Source organism: Thamnophis elegans, chromosome 13, assembly GCF_009769535.1.
Source record: "Thamnophis elegans isolate rThaEle1 chromosome 13, rThaEle1.pri, whole genome shotgun sequence".
Classification (NCBI taxonomy): Eukaryota; Metazoa; Chordata; class Lepidosauria; order Squamata; family Colubridae; genus Thamnophis; species Thamnophis elegans.
In genome coordinates, this window is record NC_045553.1 from 20,654,615 (window position 1) to 20,677,899 (window position 23,285).

General features: G+C 44.7%; 1 protein-coding gene across 1 annotated transcript in view; it reads right to left on the bottom strand.

The window, feature by feature from the left end:
* Positions 1-23,285, bottom strand: part of ANTXR1 (ANTXR cell adhesion molecule 1) — a 126,053-nt gene that overhangs the window by 78,814 nt on the left and 23,954 nt on the right. The window contains exons 6-9 of the mRNA XM_032230097.1: positions 18,198-18,277; positions 15,616-15,684; positions 14,570-14,650; positions 8,004-8,064 (exon numbers count right to left, since the gene is read on the bottom strand). Coding sequence (XP_032085988.1) covers positions 8,004-8,064; positions 14,570-14,650; positions 15,616-15,684; positions 18,198-18,277 — 291 coding nt within the window. The remainder of the gene's footprint in view (positions 1-8,003; positions 8,065-14,569; positions 14,651-15,615; positions 15,685-18,197; positions 18,278-23,285) is intronic.

The window sequence follows — 23,285 nt, forward strand, 5'->3', positions numbered from 1 at the left end:
GAAGTTTGTACACTTGAAAGTTACTGAGACATAAGTGTGTGTCTGTGTGTGTCTGTGTGTGTGTACACACATAAGTGTGTGTATATACTGTATATAACATATTACATATTTTTACATATCTTTTATCTCTATTGATTCCATACAATACATCTTATATAGACATTTGGTTCTCTTATATTTCTTATTTTGTACTATTTTTATATACAATCTTAATTCTTATTTTTTCCTCCCTTTATTGCTTTCCTATTTTTTACCTCTTTCCTCTAGCCATTTGCACCATAGATTCCATACTAAGTAGTATTCGAATTCCTCTTGGTCTTTTAGTTCTTTTGTGAGTCTGTCCATTTCGGCGCAACTCCAGTACTTTTTTTTAATCACGTTTTCTTCTGTGGGTGTTTTTTTGTTTTTCCCCAGTTCTGTGCGTATGTGATTCTTGCTGCTGTGATGCCATGTAGTATTACCATGTTTCCCCGAAAATAAGACACGGTCTTATTTTCTTTTTACACCCAAAATATGGCTTGGGCATTATTATGAGGGGAGGGTTTATTGTTTTGGGGTTGTCGGGCGGCTGCTCTCTTGAGAGCGGGCTCCCAAAGAGCGGGCACAGCCTCAGGAGAGAACGGCTGTGTTATGCTATCGCAGCAGTGCAGCACAGCAGCCATGAAGCGACCATTCTCATGAGCAGCCACCAGGCAAACCCCCTTTCCAGCCAGGCACAGCACCATTCACTGACCTAGGGGTATCGCCAAGCCACATGAGCGCCTGTTCGCCGCCGCCCGGCTCTCACAGCTTGGCACCTTTGAAATGGCAGTGAAACACGCTCTGCATGGCTGGAGAGGGGAGTTGCACGAGCGGCTATTCCGCTCTTGCACCTCCCAGCCTCATGATGCCCTGGCCCAGCTCTCCCCGCAGAGTCAGAGCACGTCCGCTGCTACCACCGCTGCCATCCCAGCATGGCTTTTTCGGCGGCTTCCAAACTGAGTTTTCCTGCAGTGGCCGCTCTGGGCGTACGCTCTATGGTTGTACTTTCTGGGAGTATGCCCTGCCGGCAGCCAACTCACAACCATAGAGCGTACGCCCAGAGCGGCCACTGCCAGAAGACTCCATTTGGAAACCACTGAAAAAGCCATGCTGGGATGACGGTGGTGGCGGCGGCAGTGGCATCGGAGGTGCTCTGGCTCTGTGAGGAGAGCTGGGCTAGGGCATCATGAGGCTGGGAGGCACGCGAGCGGGAGCGGAACAGCCGCTCGCGTGACCCCCCTCTCCAGCCATGCAGAGCGCCATTCACTGGCATTTCAATTCACCAAGCTGCGAGAGCCGGGCGGTGGCAAACAGGTGCTCATGTGGTTTGGTGATACCCCTAGGTCGGTGAATGGCACTGTGCCCGGCTGGAAAGAGGGTTTGCTGGGTGGCTGCTCGTGAGCATGGTTGCGTCATGGCTGCTGTGCTGTACTGCTGCGACAGCGCAACACAACCGTTTGCCCCTGAGGCAGTGCCGGGCTCTTTGGGAGCCCGCTCGCAAGAGAGCAGCTGCCCAGCAACCCCCCTTCAGCTGGGCACAGCGCCACTCACCAACCTAGGGTATCCTGAAGGTGCCAAGCAACGTGATCACCTTTGCCTCCCCAGTTCCCGCGGCTTGGCACCCTCAGGATACCGCTAGGTTGGTGAGTGGCGCTCTGTCTGGCCAGAGGTGGGGGATTGTCCAGGGGGCTTATTTGCAGGGGAGAGCTTATATTTTTGCCCACTAGAAAAATGTGGCAAGGCCTTAGTTTCAGGACAGGTCGTATTTTTGGAGAAACACGGTAGGTATTTGGTTTTTTTCTCATAGTTCCCTGTAATTATGCCTAATAAGAATAATTCCAGTTTTAATTCTATTGGTTGTGTAATAATCTCTTCAAGCCAGTTTTTTATTTTTGTCCAGTTTGTTTTTTTTGCAGATGAGCCTTTCAGTTGGGGGGGCGGGGGGGGGGGGTTGAAGCACAGCCAAAAGGAAGCACCGAAGCCTCCAAATGCCCCTAATGATCAGTGGGATAAAAGGCACCAGAGCCACCCCTTTTGAGCTGCTTCTGCAAGGAAAAGTCAGAAGCAGCAGCACTTCACCAAGAGTTCTCTAAACAGTTCCTGCCCTGCAGTCAGCAAATTTTGCCTGTGCAAGAGGGCTTAAAATGAAAGCGATCCGGAGAGCAAGCAAGGATGACTTCCAATGCTTTGAAGCTGAGTGACCCTGCTTTCTGCTGAATCAACATTATCTCGGATGCTCAAGAGCCACCGCTCACACCCTGTCTGTCTAAATCCATGGCCTGGGGGTCATGAGTGGGGTGCGTCTCCTGCACTGTAGCTGCACAAAGCCTACGAGTTGACTCAGGAATCTCGGCTCTGCTCCAACCAAGGCTCCAGTTGCTTTCATCCCAAAGCCCCAAAGGTGCTTTATTTTTTCCAAGAGGCAGCTGAACTTTCTGTTTTTTTCGCTTCTCACCCAAGAAGCTTCCTCAGCTCTGGCTGGATGGTGGTGGAATGAAAGGATTTATACTCCTTGCAGACAGCTGGTCATTTGCATCCTTTTAGAGAGTTGTTGAGGCCACCTGGAGGTTTATCTGTGTCCTCAGGGTCATCTGAGTGGTGCAAATCAGTGGTGGGGTTCAAAGTATTTTATTACTGGTTCTGTAGGTGTGGTTTGGTGAGCATGGCATGGCATGGCTTGGTGGGCATGGCAGGGGAAGGATACTGCAAAATCCCCATTTCCTCCCGATCAGCTGGGATTCGGGAGGCAGAGAATAGATGGGGGCAGGGCCAGCCAGAGGTGATATTTACCGGTTTGCTGAACTATTCAAAATTTCCGCTACTGGTTCTCCAGAACTGGTCAGAACCTGCTGAATGCCCCCTCTGGTGCAAATGGTTGTGGAGCCTTCTTGGAACTGCTGAAAGGACTGTGCTGTAGACTGGAGATAGATGAGTCATATCCCTCCCCCGCCTTCCATTCTCCATCATCCAGTCAGAGCTGAAGAAGCTTCTTGAATGAGAAGCAAAACATCTTTGAAGAAAAACCAGAAAGTCCAGTTGCCTCTTTCCAGCCTGTTTTGGGGTAAAGGTGGAAATGAGTACAGAAAAAAAAGAAAATAAATAAATGCAGTTGGTACTGCTGAAAATCAGCATTTCCGCCGCTGAATTTAGGCTGCGTGATATGAGTGTAGGTCACAATTATGTGGAGTTGGAATGGATTTGTAGCAGAACATGAGCGGAGCTGGAAGGTGGAGTTAAGCATGTCACGAATTTGGAGTCATTGTGTTGCCACAAGAGATCCAAGTCCAGCCCAATGAATTCCATTGACCTTTATCCAGGGCCAATTTACTTTTGACCATCCGTTGACTGGATTATTCTGTCTAGGTAGCAATAATATACTTTTTTTTTTTGCTTTGAACACAACAAACGTTTCTGGTTATTTGCAACTGACAGGACCCCATGGTCATCTAGTCCAACCCAGGGATGGGTTGCTGCCGGCATTACTGCTGGTTTGCAACCTGTGCACCACAGGCGCGGTGCACTCGTGTGTGCTGCTCAATGTAAATTGTTCTTTGTGCATGGGCAAAACAATTTACAGTGAACTGCACATGCGCAATCACTAAAATCCAAAATGGTGGCGGCCAAGCAGCAGCGAGGGTACCAGTTGGGGGTGTGGCAGGCCTGGGTCACTGCCAGGCATGAATTCTAGTTTGAATTCAAACTGGCAGAAACACACGTCTAGTCCTATCCTCAGCTATATGTAAGAAAGCTAATTAAATCATCCCCAAAGGTGCATATTTAATGCCTTGTTCAAATCCTCCAGCTCAATATCCGAGATCTATGTTCTACAGTTTGCCTAGAAGGGTTTTTTTTGTACATTATTTGCAGTAAATTAAAAAGAATTCTATTTTGTCCTCCAGCAGTACATCTATACATGCAAGAAAGGATACCTTTTCCACTTAAACTCAGCAATTGAAATAATTATAGTAGTAGCTTGACTGTTACAAGATGCTCACCCAGACTGACTACAAACAACGGCACGACAAAGTAGCAACAAACAGAGCATTGCAATACTTGCAAGAAATACCACTTGCCTGCAAGCAGGTGGGATCACTAAATAGATCAAGCAATAGAAAATGTGGAAGTGATGTGTGGGTCTTTAGAGTTCATAAGTCAGCATCTGCCACATAACACCCCACACTTAAGAACTGTTGATAAGAAAGAGATTAAAAAGTGAATAATAGTGAATGTTGCAGTACCTCGAGATAGCAGAAGAGAAGAGAAAGAACTGGAGGAAATCACGAAATACAAAGACCTGTAAATAGAAGTAGAACAATGGTGGTAAAAGAAAACCATTGTCGTAGGCGCCTTGGGTGCAAAACAACTGGAGCACCACCTGAACACCATTGGTGTCGACAAAATCATCACCGGTCAATTGGAAAAGGCAGCTTTATTTGAAACAGCTGACATCCTGCAACAGTGCTGCACCTTGAACATTTTATAACTATGACATCTGCCTATCCCAGGTCCTTGGGAAGGACTCACTCAGTAGGTGGACGGAAGTGCCAAATCCAGCCTAAACATGGATATGGCTGACCAACATAACAACAACAAAGCAGCAGAGGGATTGCCAGCTTTGTATAAATCTCAGGTCAATGTTCTAGCTTTCAATTGTAAATTTTGGCATCTGCACATTGGGGAAGAAAACCAGGAATTCAAGTAAAGGAACAAAGTAGATCAGAGGGGGCCTGGACTCTATGATACTTTAAAAATATATCAGGACCAGATACTTTAAAGGCACTTTCCCTTTGTTGGCAGCCTCTAGAGGTAATTTCATCTCCCAGGGTTCACACGAGCAGAGACCACCAGGTGGAACTCCTTTCCCCAGATGTTCTGCCTGTTAGGCAGATGTTTTCCTCACTGTTTTACTCGCTCCCACTACAAATGCCGTCTATTGAATTTTGGGGATGTGGCTTCCCAGATTCTTTTAACCAGAGAAGCCCAAAGAGAATTTTCTGCTATTTTCCTCCGCTGTAGAGGTCCTGCTGAGAACTTAAGATCAAAACTCTCTATGTGGACTGGAGTCTCAAAAATGCCTATTGCGGCTTCAACTTGTTCTGGATTCTTGAGGGTACAATAACAGCCTTCACCTGCTCTTTTGGCATGTTTTTATTAAGTGGGTGTCAACACTGAAGCTGGCCTGACTGAAGCCATCTTGGAGGCTTCAAAGTTTGCCCCAACGGTGATGAGGGATAGGGAGGGGGGAATAGAGATAGCTGGGGTTTTGTAGCCAAAACAAAATAGTTTCCCCTAAGAACCAAGGACATTCTAACACCTGGTCAGAGAGAGGAGCAATGTTACCAGGTGACCAGACAGCACCTTGATTGGACCATGTGACTGATTGTTTGGGGAAGGGGGAAAAACTTTTTACTTTTAATTAGGTGAAAACTGTGGGAACCTTTAGAGTCAGTTTTCACCAATCAGTGTCAATATGATAAATCCAATAAGCGCTTCTTTGAGGAACCTACTTGCCTTGGAGTTCTGTTTCTTATGGGTGTATTACTTGGACCGACAGTGGGGGCTTTAAGATTTTTATTCATCCAACATATCTACTCAGTTGTACACTGAAAGTATCAGCTAGTTTCCATCCATGTCCCTTCTGTCGAACAAGGAAATATCTGAATAATGAAATATCATTAAAACATCTGAAGATAAAATAAAAACCGAGAACAATTGAACTCATAGCTTCGTTCATTAGGACATTGACCAACCCTTGGATGAGAACACCTTTTAATAAACAGAAGTCAATTTTAGTCTGCGGCCTAAACCCTCTGTATGAGCGATCCTATGAATTGTGCTTTCCACATTTTGTAATGCAGTTCTGGAATCAAACACCGGATGCCGAAACATTGGAGAAAGTTGTTAGATTGTGAATTTTAAGGCAGTCTTGTTTTAAATTTAGAATTTTAGATGCAGGCTAAAATTGGATGGACCAGACTGATGATTACACGCCCCCCCCCCCAATCAGCAAGGACTGAACAAAGACAGCTTATTCATTGGTAGAACGTAAAATGGGTGGGTCAGCATTCTTCATTGCATAGCTGTGTCTGCAGACTTTTGAAAGCCTGGGGAATGAACCAAAGTGTGTTTCTCATCTAACATGTAAACTCACTCCCATTTATATCCAAAATAATTAGCAAACAATTGGCGGAGCCCATGAACTCTGAATAACTCAGTGATTCTGCAGGGCCTCATGGCTCTCCTTCTTCTCCCCAGCGAGATGTTAGATGTTTAAATAAGCCAATGGGGACCCTGAAGGGGCAAAAGCCCTCTGACTGAGGTGGGTGCCAAGCTCTGTTTGCCAGCTGCTGTCCAGGGAGATGAACTCTCTCCAAAATAAAACAGGTTCTTTCCCCCCCCCCCCCCCCAGTGAATCTATGCCAGAAACACGAGATCAGAATGTAGGAAAGAGAGAAAATAAGCAGTCGAGGTTTTTTTGCAGGAGAAGCTGGAATAAGCCTGAAGCGCTGGCTAGAAGGTCTCTTCAACATTGATTTATCTCCTAGGAAGTCCATTTTGAAATAAAATTCAATCATTGGCTCATTTCCAGCTTGCTCCTGTTCATACATCTAATGCCTATCTAAAAAGCAGAGACATTCACCTCCATTGCAAATGTGGAGCTTCTCAGAGGACTTGTGTTGAGTAGGTTGATGGGACCCTCTACTTCTCATAAAGGTATGAGATTTTCTGACAGTGAGAACAACCAATCGGTGGAAGTGCTTGCCTCCAGAAGTTGTGGGTGCTTCATCAGGGAGGTTTTCAAGAGGAGACCAAACACAGTCTTACATATTCCAAGCCATATTCCTGAATCCAGTTTATTCTTTTTGCTCCCAATCCTTTGGATGTGGAATCGGTGGCCCTATTCCCAATCCTGTTATACCTCCTGGCAGGGAAGCTAAAGTTTGAAAAGGGACAAAGCCAGGATGGAGGACAGTGAGATCTGTGCTTTTTTTTTCTTGTTTCAAACATTATACATGGAGACAGAGTGGAGCAAGTGGCCAGTTTTAAGTTTCTGGGTGTTATCCTAAAAGAGGACCGGATCTGGGGCACTCATATTGCAGCCCTGGTCAAAAGGGCCCAGCAGAGATTATATTACCTGAGACTTCTCAGGAAACAACAACTGAAGGAAAAACTGCTGGTGACCTTCTATCGCTGCACCAGAGAGAGTAGTTCAACTTACACCTGTATCTGGTTTGCCAATTGCACAGGGGCAGATAGGACAGTGCTCCAGAGGGTCATGGGTTTCCCTCTCCTCTCTTTGGAAGAGCTTCATAGCTCCTGCTGCCTTAAGAAAGTTCAAAACATCCTTAAAGATCCATCTCATCCTGGGCACCCCTTTTTTTGAACTATTACCATCTGGCAGATGGTACAGGACAATTAAAAACAAGGGCAAATAGGCTGAAAATCGGCTTCTATCCCAGGGCAGTAACCATATTGAATTCTATGGTATAGTGCAATATTAATGCAGCATCATTTCAATTCAATTGTGCAGAATATGAAGGATGTGTGTTTGTGTTTTATTTTTATAGTTATAATGTACACTGAAGATGGCATTTAATTTCGGTGTATGAGGTGCAAACTAATAAGACTAACAATAAGGCTAATTAGCAAAGGCACAGGAGAGAGGAGATTTGAGATGGAGCCAAAGTAGGGAAGGCGAAAACCTCCATCAATTGGCCTCCTGATATCTTATAAATGAACCCTGAGATGTCAGAGCCCATCTGCCCTCAATGAAAACCAACCCTAAAAATAGATCAAATCAAGATATATATTTTTCATGCAAGCAGACAACCAACAGATGGAATTTTCTGGCATTTCTGAGCGAAAGAAAAATTTCCTCCAGAGTGCCAAAAGACAGTTGACTCCCTTCCCTCCAGGATCAAAAAAACGAGATGCCATTCCCCAAAGCAAGAAAGGCTGAAAATATTCCATGGTAAACTCACCGCCTGCACAAATGCTGGAAGGTTTTGCAGCAAGGATTTCAATGCAAGATTTCTTCAGAATCTAGAAGGCACAAGAAAGAATAACATGGTTTAACAACTTTGGGTGCATCCGGATGGAGAACTCACAGCGTCACTCAAAGCTGGAATATCTTAACGGCTAAACCAAAAAGGACTCATGTTAGAGGAGTCAAAAGACCTGAAGACTGAAAGGAGAGGTCCCATCCTTTCAGTACCTTCTGCTTCAAGCCCTATCAGGAATGGTCAAGGAAGGTACAGGACCTTCCACCCAACTTCTGCTCCCAGAAATACTCCAAGTACTTTCCACACTGCAAAATGGTTTGCATACCCAAGCCAGGAGAAGATGGGCTTCCTTTATCACCCCAGGTTCATGGGGGAGCAAGGCCAGAAAGATCTCCAAGGGGGTCTTCAGCTAAGTCAAGATGGGGACTGCAGGAAAAGCCCCAAGGCACTGATGAGGTTTTGGTCATCTAGCTGTAACACCTATGTTTGGCAATGGGGAAAATGCAACATACTAATTGCAACCCAAAAATTTCAGAAAATCTAAAAACATCGGGCTATAGCAGTGATGGATAACCTTTTCGGCACCAAATGTTCAAACTGGAACGTGAGTGCATGTGAGCACCCGCGTGCCGGAATGCTGGAAACCCAAAGACCAGCTGGACGGCCTGCTCATGCCTGTTTTTTGGGCATTTGGGGGCTGTTTTCAGAGTGTTTTTTGGGCATTTTTAAAATCAAAAACAGCCTAAAAACAGCTTGAAAAAACACCTGAAAATGGCCCCCAAGTGCTCTGAAACAGCCCAAAAAACAGCCATTTGGGGGGCGTTTTAGGGGCTATTTTCAGGCACCTGTGAAGACTAGCTGGCTTGCATGCATGTGAATGCCAGAAACCAGAAAAACAGCTGGCGACGGCACATGTGGCCACAGAGAGGGCTCTGCATGTCACCTCTGGCACGCATGCCATAGGTTCGCCATCACGAGGCTATCGAATGGGAAAGAACAGGAGAAAGCACTTGGTCAAACTCCAGGGCCTTTGAGGTCCTGGACCAACAGCCATCCAGACAACGAAGGAGGAGAAGACGGTCATGTGCTGGAGGTGGAGTTGAGGTGAATGAATGTGGATTTTTCATACCCTTTTGGCTCCAAAATGTTATGAAGACTGCCCTGTTTATGTGGTGTCATGTGAGTATTTTAAATGAAGATAGAGGTAGCCCTCTACTTACAACAACAATTGAGCCCAACACTTTGCTAAGCGAGACATTTGTTAAGTGAGCTTTGCCCCGTTTTTACAATCTTTCCTGCTACCGTTGTTAAAGTGAATCGCTGCAGTTGTTAAATTACTAACACGGTCGTTAAGTCAATCTGGTTTTCACATTGACTTTTCTGGTCCGAAAGCAACAAAAGGGGAGCACGTGATCCCAGGATGTGACAATGGTCGTAAGTGTGAAAAATGATCCTGAGTTCTTTTTTTCAGTGCCATTGTAACGTCAAACAGTCACTAAATGAATTGTTATAAGTCAAGGACTGCCTGTACTCTGGAGCGATGCCCACCCCCAACCTTCAACACTTGTGTGCAGGAGGTGCAGGTGAAACAATATCTTTTTTACAAGGTCTCCATAAAAGGTCCAGAATGGAAGAAAAGTAGCAAATTTTTCTAACTACTGTGTTTTCCCAAAAATAAGACCAAACCAGAAAATAATTTTTCAGGATGCTCGTAATTATAAGCCCTACCCCAAAAATAAGCCCCGGTTAAGATTGTCAGCCAGAAGGACACATTTGTACCACATTCCCCCAGAAATAAGTCCTAATGCCTTGATGGCGAACTGAGGACACTCTGGCTGACCAACCGCATTCAACATGTAGTCCTCAATGGAACTGCATCTATATGGAGGGAAGTAGGCAGTGGGACTGGAGGCTAAAACATATGAAGAACGGTTGCAGGAACTGGGTATGTCTAGTTTGATGAAAAGGAGGACCAGGACAGACATGATAGCAGTCTTCCAATATCTCAGGGGCTGCCCCAAAGAAGAGGGAGTCAAACTATTCTCCAAGGCATCTGAAGGTAGAACAAGAAGCAATGGGTGGAAACTTAGAACTGAGGAGAAATTTCCTGACAGTTAGAAGAATTAATCAGTGGAACAGAAGTTGCCTCCTGAAGTTGTGAATGCCCCAACACTGGAAGTCTTTAAGAAGATGTTGGATAGCCATTTGTCTGAAGTGGTGTAGGGTTTCCTGCCTAGGCAGGGGGTTGGACTAGAAGACCTCCAAGGCCCCTTCCAACTCTGCTGTTGTATTGTATGCCACAGGTGACACACAAAGCCGTATTTGCTGGCACACTATCCATCAGCTCCGGCGCACAGCTGATGCCAGCTGATTTTCGGCCTTCTGTAGGGGCAAGGAAGGCTGTTTTTACCCTCCCTAGATTTCAGGAAAGCCTCCGGAGATTGGGAAGGTCGAAAAACAGCTCCAACGGGCCAACCGGAAGTTCAGAAACGATCTGTTTACAGCTTCCGGAGGACTCGGGGGGGGGGGCGGGGGAGGACGTTTTGCACTCCCCAGGCTTCAGGAAAGCCCCCTAAGCCTGTGGAAGAGTCGTGCGTGCATGCACGGAGGGTTGTGTGTGCATGTGCAGCTGGGCAGGGAGGATTGAATTGATGTGGGCACATGACCGTGTATGAAAACATGTGCAATTTTGGCACGCCGTAAGAAAAAGGGTTGCCATCACTGCCCTAATGCATCTTTTGGAGCAAAAATTAATGTAAGATTGGGTCTTATTTTCGGGGAAAGACAGGTATGTAAAGCATGTAAGAAAAAAACAAAACAATTAGCCAGGATGAAGTAGGAACTGCTGTGAGTGGAGCCAGCCAGTGTAAGGATCAAAGTTAGCCAACCAGCAAGCATTCTAGATTCTCTCTCGGCTCCTTACAGGCATCTAGGTGTGATTCTCCTGTCAGGTTTAATCCCTATTTATGTTCACTCACAAAATTAAATCTGGTACAAATCTTCAAGGCCGAGCCAAGATGAAATCCAGTCTGAAAGATAGAAATAACCGCAGAAAAAAAAAGTGGGGGGAGGGGTTGGAAAGAATTTGGAACTTTTGTTTGGAAAAGCAGGACATAAACTTCCAAAAAGAGGCATCTCTGGCTTTCAGCCGTGACCTTTGAGTGAGTCACAGCACGAAGACTTTGTGATTCTCTGGGGTAGCCACGGATTTTATTTCCATGGTCCATGAATCCCCACAACCTCGTTCAGTTGATTCTTTTCAGGAAAAGGAACGGGGAAATTCGTTTTGGGATGGGAGGAGGGTCAAGGGTTCTAAAGTCCTTTTGTCAGATTCTGCAGAATGGCACGGAGGCCCCTATGCCTATTTCCTGACATTTGGCAGAGCTGAAATAACTCACACACAACACGCATCCCTCTTTGCTAAGGAGCAGGGGTGAGAGCAGGGGTGGGTTGCTGCCGGCATTACTGCCAGTTCGGTGTGCCAAAAAGTTTGCGCCTGTGCCTGAGTGAAACAAGCACACACACCAAACACCAAGCACACACTACGTGTGCATTTGTGCCTAAAAGGTCTGTGCATCTGCAAAATGTTAAAGAAGAGGGGAAAATTACATTTCTGAACTGAAAATCGTCCTGCGCATGTACAGAACCAAAAATCAAGATGGCAGCACTGTAGGAGAACCAGTTCAAGGGCTTGGTGGGCCTGGGTCATTGCCGGTTCCAGGGACCCAGGCCGCCACGTTACTACCGGTTCGGCCAGACCAGTGCGAACTGGTAGGAACCCACCTCTGCTATGAAGGACCTAAGAATCAGGGACAACCTGCTATGACATCAGAATAACAACACCGTGGCACGGCTGAGTTCCCTACGTAGAACTCCTGGGACACAAGGATGCCTTTTGCATCCTCGTCATGAGAAAAGGGCCCGCATGGATGCAGGTGGGAGCTGCCATTGGGGCTTGCCCTAGATCTGTGACGGCTAACCTTTTTGTCCTCGCTTGCTGAAAGCCACACACGACAGCATGACCATGTGTGCCCAAACCCATAATACAATGCGCACATCTCCTGCCCCCCTGCGCATGCAGCCCTCTCCCCTGCACCCCATTTTGGGCCTAGGCGGCCTCCTTGAAACCTCCTGGGACCAAAAATTGGGTGAGGGGGTGCGCCGCCCCCCTGCTCCCCAACCCCCCCTGCATGCCTATGCTGTTACAGATGTTATGTCGGCCTTGCATGCAACTGGCCAGCGGGAGATGGACGTGCCTGCTTGGTGGAGCTCAGCTGGGCGACGGCTTGCGTGTTGGCATAGAGGCTTCCACGTGCCAACTGTGGCATGCATGCCATAGGTTCGTCATCACGGCCCTAGGTGCAATGTGTCCCGGCTGAGCAGAAATGGTAGCACCTCTTGTCACATGAAGGAAGAATCAGAGCATCGCACTATAAGCTCCGCCCTTGGGAGTAAGGCGCGCGCGCACATACACTAAGATGGGGTTTTGCTTCAATGCTCTGGTACTGCCTGGTTCAGTTTTATGCTCCTCCCATCATGGACATTGCTGGCCCCCACTTACATCTGTTTGATCTACACACTTAGAATCAAATGACAAATGATGTGATTTGTCTGTGATAATCTTACAATGTTTTATCCACCGTATTTTTCGGAGTATGACGCAACTTTCCCCCCTCCCCCCAAAAAGAAGGTGAAAATCTTGGTGTGTCTTATACACTGAATACAGGATTTTTGGCCTCTTAAAACCCCACCCCCTCTGCAAAAATGCTCCTGGGGGCTGGGGAGGGCAAAAACGAGCAAAAAACAGGCTATTTTCTGCTTGTTTTTGCCTCCCCCAGCCACCAGGAGCACTTTGCAGGCCTCTCAAACTCTTTGCATGCCCCGTTTTCCACAAGACGTACAGAGGGTTTAGGAGGCCTGCAGAGTGCAAAAACATTTTTTTTTAAATGTACTTCTTCAAAATTTGGTGCTTATATTCCGTTGCATCTTATAGCCTGAAAAATATGGTATTTACACACCTGTCCTTTAATTTGCAAAAAGGGAGTTTTAGGGGCGACTCTCCCAGATACAAGAACTGGTGCTGACCCAGAGAATCTGCACATAAAAAAAACAACAGGGGACACCATGACCTGGATGACGGAGAATCTCTACAGACAGGGGACACTACTATCATAATGTTGTGGGTTTTCTGACCATACCTGCAGAGCCCATATGCTCATTACTGTCCCAGCTACTATTTGCAAAAACTCCTGTTCTCTATGATCTTTGCCAAAATAAATAAACAAATTGTTACATTGGGTACCTTTTGGGCAAAGAAAGCAATTGGTATCCAGCAAAAATAGACCATGATGAACAAGGACCAGGTGTAGCCATCTTCTCCCCATCTGCAGAGGGAAGTCTATGTCACGCTTTTTTCCCTTCGGGCTAAATAATGTTTGCCATACAGCAATTTTTCTTTATCAAAGCTTCTCCAATCATCCTCTTGTGACATGTTATGTTACAGGAGTCTACGTTTTCTCCATTAAGACGGTCAGAAATCAACCAAATCTGGTTAATAGAATTGAGTTTTCTGAAATCTGGTGAGTTGCTGCTGGCAATTGAAGCCATAAGAAATACAACCAGCGAGACAAAGAGAAAGAAAATACTTCTGGAATCTATTAGGAACAGCTGGAGAGAGAATGCAAGTCTAAACTCAGAATATTTTTAGGTTCACACAATACCTGGTGCCCTAACCACATTTGTATGTTCAGTTGGAAGAGATTACAGGGGGGAGAGAGAAAGAGAGTGAGAGAGTGAGAGTGAGTGAGTGAGTGAGTGAGAGAGAGAGAGAGAGAGAGAGAGAGAGAGAGAGAGAGAGAGAGAACACAAGGTTCCTGATCTAAAAAATAGGCTACAGTAAAAGTATACACACACACACACACATACACTGCTGTGTGTGTGTGTGTGTGTGTGTGTGTGTACATTCCAGCATAACTCTGGAATGCCTCGGCAATTTCAACCAAACTTGGCACGCAGATGACTTACTCTCTAGAAACAAATACTGTGGGGTGTAAGACACCCCTAACACCTCTTGTGTTCTGTTAAGATACAGCCTGTTGTGCCTTAAAACAAATTCTACCGTACTGCCATGAAATGGCTTCTACTGTGCAGCACAGTGGAGTTGCCATGGTAATGGCTTCACAGTACTCCACAAGGGGACTCCCTCTGGTAAGGGGAAAAATCCAACATTACAAACTACGTTTGGTCCTGGCAATTCGCCCCTATACGCTGGTAATCGGCTAGTGGTATATAACTTCCTCATCCTCTGAATAAAAGCCACTAATTCTCTTTGCTTTTGCTAAACAATTCCCGAGCATGTTGGAGCTATCATGCAGCCCAAACCTCTCTTCCACTCGGCTAAGCGCATTCAGTTCAATGGCTGCTACCGGTTTCTTTCTAGGAGGCCCTCGGATGACCCGGCGCTGATAAATAGACTGTTTCTGGCAGCAACAACAATGCTAATTTCACAAAGTCATGAGATGAGTACAGTGGTAAGCAAGACTTACAGAGTCTATGATCCCTTGGAGAGCTTCAAAGCCATCATTCACCGGGAAGACATGATCCTTGCTGTCAGCAATTCGAGCCAACTGGTTTTGGAGGGAAAAAAGTGGGTCAGCCAACAAGGACACAAGGAAATGCTGGACACACACAGTCAGTCAAATCCTGAGAGGCAGATGACCATTGTGCAAGAGATGGAGACAACCGTTTGTCAAGTTTTGTTGACATCCGTGTGCTTGTGTGTGGCTTTTGTGTCTTCCACAGTTCTTATTTTTCTCAGGATTTGCACTCATTGCTACAATAGGAGGATCCTAGTTTTTCCAAATACCGTGAAGGGGTGAGGGGGAATGAGGAACACCCCCCCCCCCCAGAGTAGAGAACTCCAATATAATAGGACAATGTTTTGCAACCTCAACAACTTTCAGATGTGTGGATTTCAGGTCTCAGAATTCTCCCTGGGGAATTCTGAGAGATGAAGTCCACATCTACTTAAGCTGCTGAGGCTGAGGAAAACTATGATTGGATCCTGGCTGAACCTGAATCATAGTTTAAATTATTACAGGAGGATGAATCCATGGAGTCTTTAGAGGCAACTTCCAGGTTCTTTGGCAGCTGCCTAAAACCAAAATTCCTTCCAATCTAATTCTCAGAGTTTTCTTTAGCAAGATTTATTGGGATATGAGGAATGGGGTTGTACAAATTCCAGCAGCTGAATGGTTTCCCACTGAAAGCCGTTGGATGGATTTCATTTTTCTTTTCTTTTTTCATTTTCATTTTTTTTTTAAATCCAGCCATCCTTTGATCTGTAGAGATGCCAGACGTTTTTCACAGGAAACGGTGCACCAAATCAAGATGGCGGCCGTGTCATGGCAAGAACGGATGTTAACGCTTATCGAAAAGGGTTGAAGTTTTGATTCCACCGTTCTGGCCGCTCTTTTGACATTTTGGAGTCACGTCCTGGACTTCTGGCTCCCTCGAAAGCAATTTTGAATGAGACTGAAAGCAGTTACACTTAAACCAAGCATTGCCTAGATGCAAGACGATCGAAAATTACCTGAGTTTCATTGAAGTCCTTTACCCCGACACAGTATACCGTTGCTCCCAGCTCACGGGATCGGTTGGCCTTGAAAGAAAGGACAAAGCATTGGTTGCACCTCAAACAGCGTAGAGACAGTCATTCTTGGATGAGGCTTTCCAACTACCATTTTATCTCCTGGCTCATCTCACCCACCTACCTGCCACCTCAGCAGGAAGGAAAAAAAACATATTCAACCCCGGCAAAATCGCCTTTCTTTTTGGGATATAACCCATAATTATAATTTTTTAAAAAAGACTCCAGGACTGATGGAAGGAGAGGGGAACGGAGTTGCTTCATCTTTGTGTCAGGCTTCCTGGCCCTCCTTAAACAATACAGGTAGTCCTCAATTACCTGTAACCAGGTGCCTTAACCACGACACCAAAGGAGCTATGCGAAAATATCTCTTCGAATTTCACCAAGGTTCCTGTCTCCACAGAAGAAACTTCTGCTTGTCTGCCTCCCTTTTTTAAAAATAATTTTTTTTCACATTTCAAGCTTATTTATTATTTTAGCTGGCAGGGATGGTTGCAGTTTGGGGTTGTTTTTTCCATTATTCCTTGCTATCCAATTTCTGAAATAAATAAATAATTACAACACAATAAAAAATAAAATTAAAGATAAAATAAAATACATAAATAAATAATAAAATAAAATAAAATGTAAAATTAACTAAAATATAAAAATCAAAATATAAAGTAAAATTAAATAAATATAAAATAAATAAAATAAATAAATAAAAATTAAAACAAAATAATAAAATAAAATAATAAAATAAAATAAAATAATAAAATAAAATAAAATAATAAAATAAAATAATAAAATAAAATAAAAATAATAAAAATAAAAATAAAATAAAATAAAATTTATTTCTTGGTGCTTTTCTTTAAAATTTGCTGACCAGGGAAGCTGCAGTTTGCTATACTATGCAAGATTGGTTCTTCACCTGGTTTCTTGGTCACCTCAGAATCATCTTCTTGGGAATTTATTTTAAATGTACATATAAAAAATTATAATCATTGTCAGGCGCTTCTTCTCTTGAACGGAAACAAGTGGGGGAGAGGAGAGAGGAGAGAGGGAAGGCAGTCTGCCTTTTCTGCACAACAATAATTACGACTTTAGAACAGGGCTAAAATTACGCGTCTCACAATGGACTTAAGCCTTGTTCCGCGTAAGGCAGCTTAAATCTGGCCAATTCCCTTCGAATGCTTCAGACAGGGAGGATGGGCCGCGATAGCTTTCTGCAATCTGATGCCCTCAGATGTGTTGCAGGCTAAGAATTCCCTGAAAGCATCTGGAAGGCCTTGGATTGGGGAAGGCCAAGTTGTGCACCTCTCTACCTCCGTGCTTTTGATCAACCTTATTTTTTAGAACACCACAGCCAAGTTAATGTGTAATCTCTTCAACCTGGAGTGTCCTTTTTCTAGAATTGGGGTGACAGCACTGAAGATCTGTGTTGCTGAAAAAAAATCGACCCTATTTTCTGGTTCATCCTTCTAAAGATGTTGCAATGCATCTGAATCCTGAATCCTGAAGCATTTAATTTTTGCAGTCAAGAGATGACAGTGGAGGGAAGGGAGCAGCAAAAATTTTCCTTGGGAAAGTCCCTAGGGCCTCAGCTAACGCCGGGAAAGAGATTCATTGGGTTTATATTTCATGATGTTCTTTCTTAATGCATGCTTCCCAGAAAGGGGGGGGGGGCACGAGACAAAATGAATGCTCATGAGGACTTGGGGTGGGGGAAATGAAGGAGAATCTGGGAGGTCAGATGGGAAGAAGAAAAAAATATAGCAACATTGAAATAAACAATCTTTGCATTTATAGGAGAGGTTGCAAATACAGCATGAAAAGGCATTAAAGGCCATGCAAACCTCTCGCTTCCCCCTCATCTTGTCCCTTCCCAAGAGAATAGCCAATTCCTCTGGACATTTTGCTTTATTTAAACATTTTATATTCTGCCCTTCTAATGCATTCCCCTGCAAAACGAGCATGGGAACTGTCAGATTGTGGCTCCAAGCTTGTCTGGGCAAAGTTCTCTTGTTTGCAATTGTCTCCCAAAATAAAGGCGAGTGAAAATGACATGCCAGTTGTAACTTCTGAGGTAGACAGACAAAATAAATGTCTGCAAACATGTGCCATCAACTTCACCAGATCTCTCTCCCCCCCCCTCCTCCTCTCTCCCCTTTCTCTCTCTCTCTCCTTCTCTCTCTCTTTCTCCTTCACTCTTTCTCTCCCCCCCCCGCTCCCCTTCTCTCTCCCCCCCCTTCTCTCTCCCCCCTCTCTCTCCCTCCCCCCTTTCTGCAAACTGAAGATAAATTAACATCAAAAATTCATTCCTTTCCTAAGAAGCCCCGAGAAGTAGAAAGACAGGCCTTTATCTGCAAAAGAGAAGATCTGTTAGTTATGGACATTGTTTGATGGTCGTTTCAACAGGAGTTGAGATTTTAAGACCAACCTGCTTCTGGATTTATCGGAAGGACACAGCCCCCCATTCCCTGTGAAGAGCAATTTTGCGGCTGCATCATTCCACCCAGCTCAGACTTCCAACGCAAGGCTCCTACCTCTTGTTCAGAATAGAAGAAAAGGTCCTCATGGAGCTCTCCATCCGTCAAGGCGATAATGACACTGGCGGTCCTATAACCTGAAGAGGGAAGCCATGCCAGAAGTAGAATGAATGGTCAAGGACAATGGAACAACCAGTCACCATCTCCTTCTACCCATAGGATGCTGCATACCTGGTGCTGTTTGCAAACCATCATAGAGGTTTCCTTCATGTTTTACTGTCCCACAGAGACAGCCACGTTTGCACAAACGCAGGTTTATGCAGTCAAATGCTCTTACCACTGAGCTATACCCCTGTTGTTTATGCAAACAACTCAGTATTTAATATTGTGGTTAAACACAGGGGTTCGAAACTGTTTTCTAACCTTGGGCACTGTTGTTGGCTGCCTGAATTTGGGCCAGTGATCCCTCTCCCCTTTTCTCTCTCAGGCCTGGGAAGAGGAAGATGATGCCAAACCACTCCTGGAAATGTTGGCAAGAAAATTGCAGGGACTCGTCAAATGTCAAGGCCGACTCAAAGAAGAGAGAGCACCAGAGTAGAAACTGGAATTATTGGGGACTTGGGCAAACAGTTGCCAACGACTTGAAGAGTGCCAACACCCACCCACAGGCATATTTCATTAAAAAAAGCAGACATCCTTCAGTCTCTGTAGTGAATATATTAGCATGTTTTCCAAGCATCCTGATTTACTTAACCAGTATGTTTACATTTGGAATGTAAATCCCAAATGTGCTTTTTGAAGAGGCAACTGGATTTTTTGGTTCTCTTTTAAAATATTTTGCTTCTCCTCCAAGAAGCTTCTTCAGCTCTGGCTGGACGGTGGGGAATGGAAGGATTTATACTCTTTGCAGACAGCTGGTCATTTGCATCCTTTTAGAGGGTCGTTGAGGCCACTTGGAGACTTATCTGTGCCCTCAGGGTCACCTGAGTGGTGCAAATGGAGTCTGCAACTTTTTCTCTGGAAATCCATTCCTGCTCCCACACCATTCCAAGGGTCTTCATCCCAAATTGTATAACTAAAAGTCTGTAGATTGAGATTCTCAGTCATCCAGGACATAGATAAACCTCCAAGTGCTGCAGGGAAAACCAAATGCATAGGTTCAAAATATGTGGTATCTGGCTTAAGAGCCAGTTACCACTTACTACCTGTAATAATATACCTGCATATATAAATTGCATGCACCTATGCATTTGGTTTTCCCTGTCTAAATGCAGGAGCTTTTCTCACCATTGAACTGCAACTTTTTTTTTGTAAAAAGTTTTCTTTTCTTTTTCTTTCCATATACATTCACAAATATACATTCTCATAAGTATTCTTAATATTTATCTGTTATCTTCTAGCATTTATCACTTTCTTTCCACTCTGTACATCCATCTTATTTTGCAACAACCCTACTCCTTCCTTCTTCCCGACCTCCCTTCTCGGCCTTCTTTCCTCCTCTCCTTCCTCTTTTCTTCTTCCCCTCCCTCTTCCCCATTCCTCCTCTCTTCTTCTCCTTCTTGCCCTCTCTCCTACTCTTACTTCCCCTCCCTTACTTCCTCTCCTTAATCCTTTCTTCTTTTCCCTCCTCTTTCTCACTGAACTGCAACTTGTTGGATAATTGTTGGATTCAGCTCTTCTATCTTGGCACCCGCACAATAGCTCCACAACTTAGCTGTGACATCTTGAAAGAATTCTGATTTTTCTTTTCTTTTCCTGTGTGCTTAAATGGATGCGAATCTGATGAGAGAACTGTAAATTCGCATCAGACTGAACTCTGCCTCACCTTTTATTAAAAATTACAGATAGGATGTAGGAGAAAGGATCAAAGGCTGCTGTTTTCCCCAGAGTCGGGCCTTTATTCGTTTCCCCAAGGGGGAAGATTTGTGATGGCTTTAGGCAGGACGGCAGACAACATATCATCATCCCGATTACAACACGCCATTCGCAGAGAAGGCAGAATTGCTGCCCAAAGGTATTCTTATCGCCCCCAGATTGTTAGTGTGATGTGAGAATGGCCTGGGCTCGTCCGTGGTCTGGCTTTCAAATGATCACACCACCGCAAAGAAGTAATTAAAGTCAATTTGATTGCTGCTGTCAACCTGAATCATGCATTACATGCTCAAGTTAACATACTGCTGTTATGAAAGCCAAGATAAGAATTCTGTCTGAATGTTCCAGTAATTATCAGTCTTAATCAAATATCAAAAATTGCTACAGGGAATTTTCTATTCCAGAGAAGAGCAGCTGGGTATCAAATGACTGCATTTTTCCAGAGGGGGCAATGATATATTAGGCAGGGAACAGAACAGAATAACAGAGTTGGAAGGGACCTTGGAGGTCTTCTAGCCCAACCCCCTGCTTAGGCAGGAAACCCTACACTACTTCAGACAATGGTTGTCCAACCTCTTCTTAAAAGCTTTCAGTATTGGACAACTTCTGAAGGCAAGTTGTTCCACCGGTTAATTATTTTAACTGTCAGGAAATTTCTTGCTTCTTGTCCTGCCCTCAGGTGCTTTGGAGAATAGCTTGACTCCCTCTCCTTTGTGGCAACCCCTGAGATATTGGAAGACTGCTATCATGCCTCCCCTAGTCCTTCTTTTCATCAATCTAGACATACCCAGTTCCTGCAACCGTTCTTCATATGTTTTAGCCTCGAGTCCCCTCATCATCTTCCTCTTCTCTGCACTCTTTCTAGAGCCTCAACATCTTTTTTACATCATGGTGACCAAAACTGAACGCAGTACTCCAAGTGTGGCCTTACCAAGGCATTATAAAGTGGTATAAACACTTCATGTGATCTTGATTCCATCCCTCTGTTTAGGCAACATAGGATTGCATTGGCTTTTTTGGCAGCTGCTGCCCACGGCTGGCCCCTATTTCAATGTTGTCCACTAAGACTCCAAGATCCCTCTCACAGTTACTGCTATTCAGCCGGGGTTAAGCTAATCTGTACCTGTACTGTACTTGATTTAACTGTGTTAAATGGGGGTGCAGGATGGAGGTGAGAAGCAGGAGCATCTGAAGAGAGTCAAAAACATCCCAACAGATAGGAAAAGGGGATAGGGCTTGAACTACACAATTCTGGCCATCATCTTGATATGTTTATGATACAGGCTGCCCAATATGTGTGTTTTATATGTGGCAGATGACTTCCACACTTTATTTACAGTATATCACACCTTTATTGTTTTTATAAATAACTCAAGGTGGAGAACATATTCAACATAACTTCTTCCTCTTGTTTTCCATACAACAACTCTTCAAGGTGAGTTAGGCTGAGAGAGAGAGTGAGTACCCCAAAGACTCCTGCCTGGCTTTCATACCTAAGGCAGGACTGGAACTCCCAGTCTCCTGCCTCTAGCCTGGGGCTCTTATTACTGGACCATAAAGGCAAATAATAGAAAACCAACTACTCCGATTAATCTAGCAAACAAGATTTTAACATTTTAGAAGAGGATTTAAAAGCAGCAAGCAGGGAAATGAAGGGGATGAGCTATGCACAAACTGCTTAACGTGCTTCCATTTTGGTTTTTTTTTTTTTTTAAGGAAAGCCAGAATTGTTGACCAATCATCTGCATGTGTGGATAATGTGCAGTTTGCCCCATGGTGGATCTAACCGGGGGTGGGGGTTGTTTTAATAGCAGCATTTTGAATCGCAAGAAGATATCACAAGTTATATTTTCACTCTGCAGATATGTGATACCAGAGACCCACCAATCAAACTTAAATACCCGAAAGTCTGCCCAGGGTTCTCCAAGTGAGAATGTGGAAGAAATAAAAAATGAAATAAATGATTCAAATGTTATGGAACCCAATCCAGTGGAGCTTACGTCTGAGTAAAAACAGAACAGCAGCACAATTTCCCTGGTCTCAAACTTCCCCTCAAAAACAGTCAGTAATCCAATATAATTCAGGCTTCCAAAATAGAGTTATTAACATTTAATGTAGCATTTGATCACACTGCCCTTTGCAATAGCGAAAATGCTCTGATAACATTTCCAGATAACCAGTTTTCTTTAGCAAAGATTCCTGGCAACCTTAATAAAAAAGTTTTAATACTTGCACATTCAGAGTTTTTATTACTTCCTGTTGTTCCCCACAATGGAGAAGAATTAGTGCTGGATATCGTGCAACTTATTTCCTTAGTGTCAATTTGGTCAATTGCTTTTGCCTCTCATGTATATAATATGTGTGTCTGTAGGTCTTGATCAGTGGTGGAAAACCTTGTTGGCACATCTAGGCTGCAACCCAGAAAAGGAGCTGCCCAGGGGACATATGGATGCTGGAAAATGAACTTCCTTCCTCCCTCCCTCCTCTTTCCTTCCTTCCCTCCTTCCTTCCACTTTCCTTTTTTCCTCTTTCCTTCCTTCCTTCCTCTTTCCTTCTTTCCTTCCACTTTCCTTCCTTCCTTCCTCTTTCCTTCTTTCCTTCCTCTTTCCTTCCTTCCTTCCTCTTTCCTCCCTCCCTTCTCTTTCCTCCCTCCCTCCCACTTTCCTTCCTTCCTTCCTTCCTTCCTCTTTCCTTCCTTCCTTCCTTCCTCTTTCCTTCTTTCCTTCCTCTTTCCTTCTTTCCTTCCTCTCTCCCTTCCTCCTCCCCCTCCCTCTTTCCTTTATCCCTCCCTCCCTCTTTCCTTCCTCCTTCCTCCCTCCTTCTGGCTTCTGGCATGTGCATGCTCAGTGGCCAGTTGGTCTTCCAGTTAGTGGCACGCATGACAGTGGGACAATCAGCTGGCCGGCACACATGTTCATGCTCGAAAAAGGAAGACCAGCTCTTCCAGTTTCCGGCACTGCTGCACGCACAGAGGCCAGCTGATCATGGTGCATGCTCCAGAACCTGGAAGAGGAAGAGGCACCACCGCACATGCCAGGTGACATGGCTCTGCCTGCCATTTGGGCATGCGTGGCGTAGGTTCGCCATCACAGGTCTAGGTGTTCACTTAATGTCAGAATAGCTCTACAAGGAGTCCTTGTCTTATAGCCACACTTTCTGTTGCTAAGAGAGGCAGTTGTGAAGTGAGTTTTGTCCCATTTTACAATTGTTTTTGCCGCCGATGTGGAGTGAATCACCACAGTTCTTAAGTCAGCCACACGGTTGCTAAGTGAA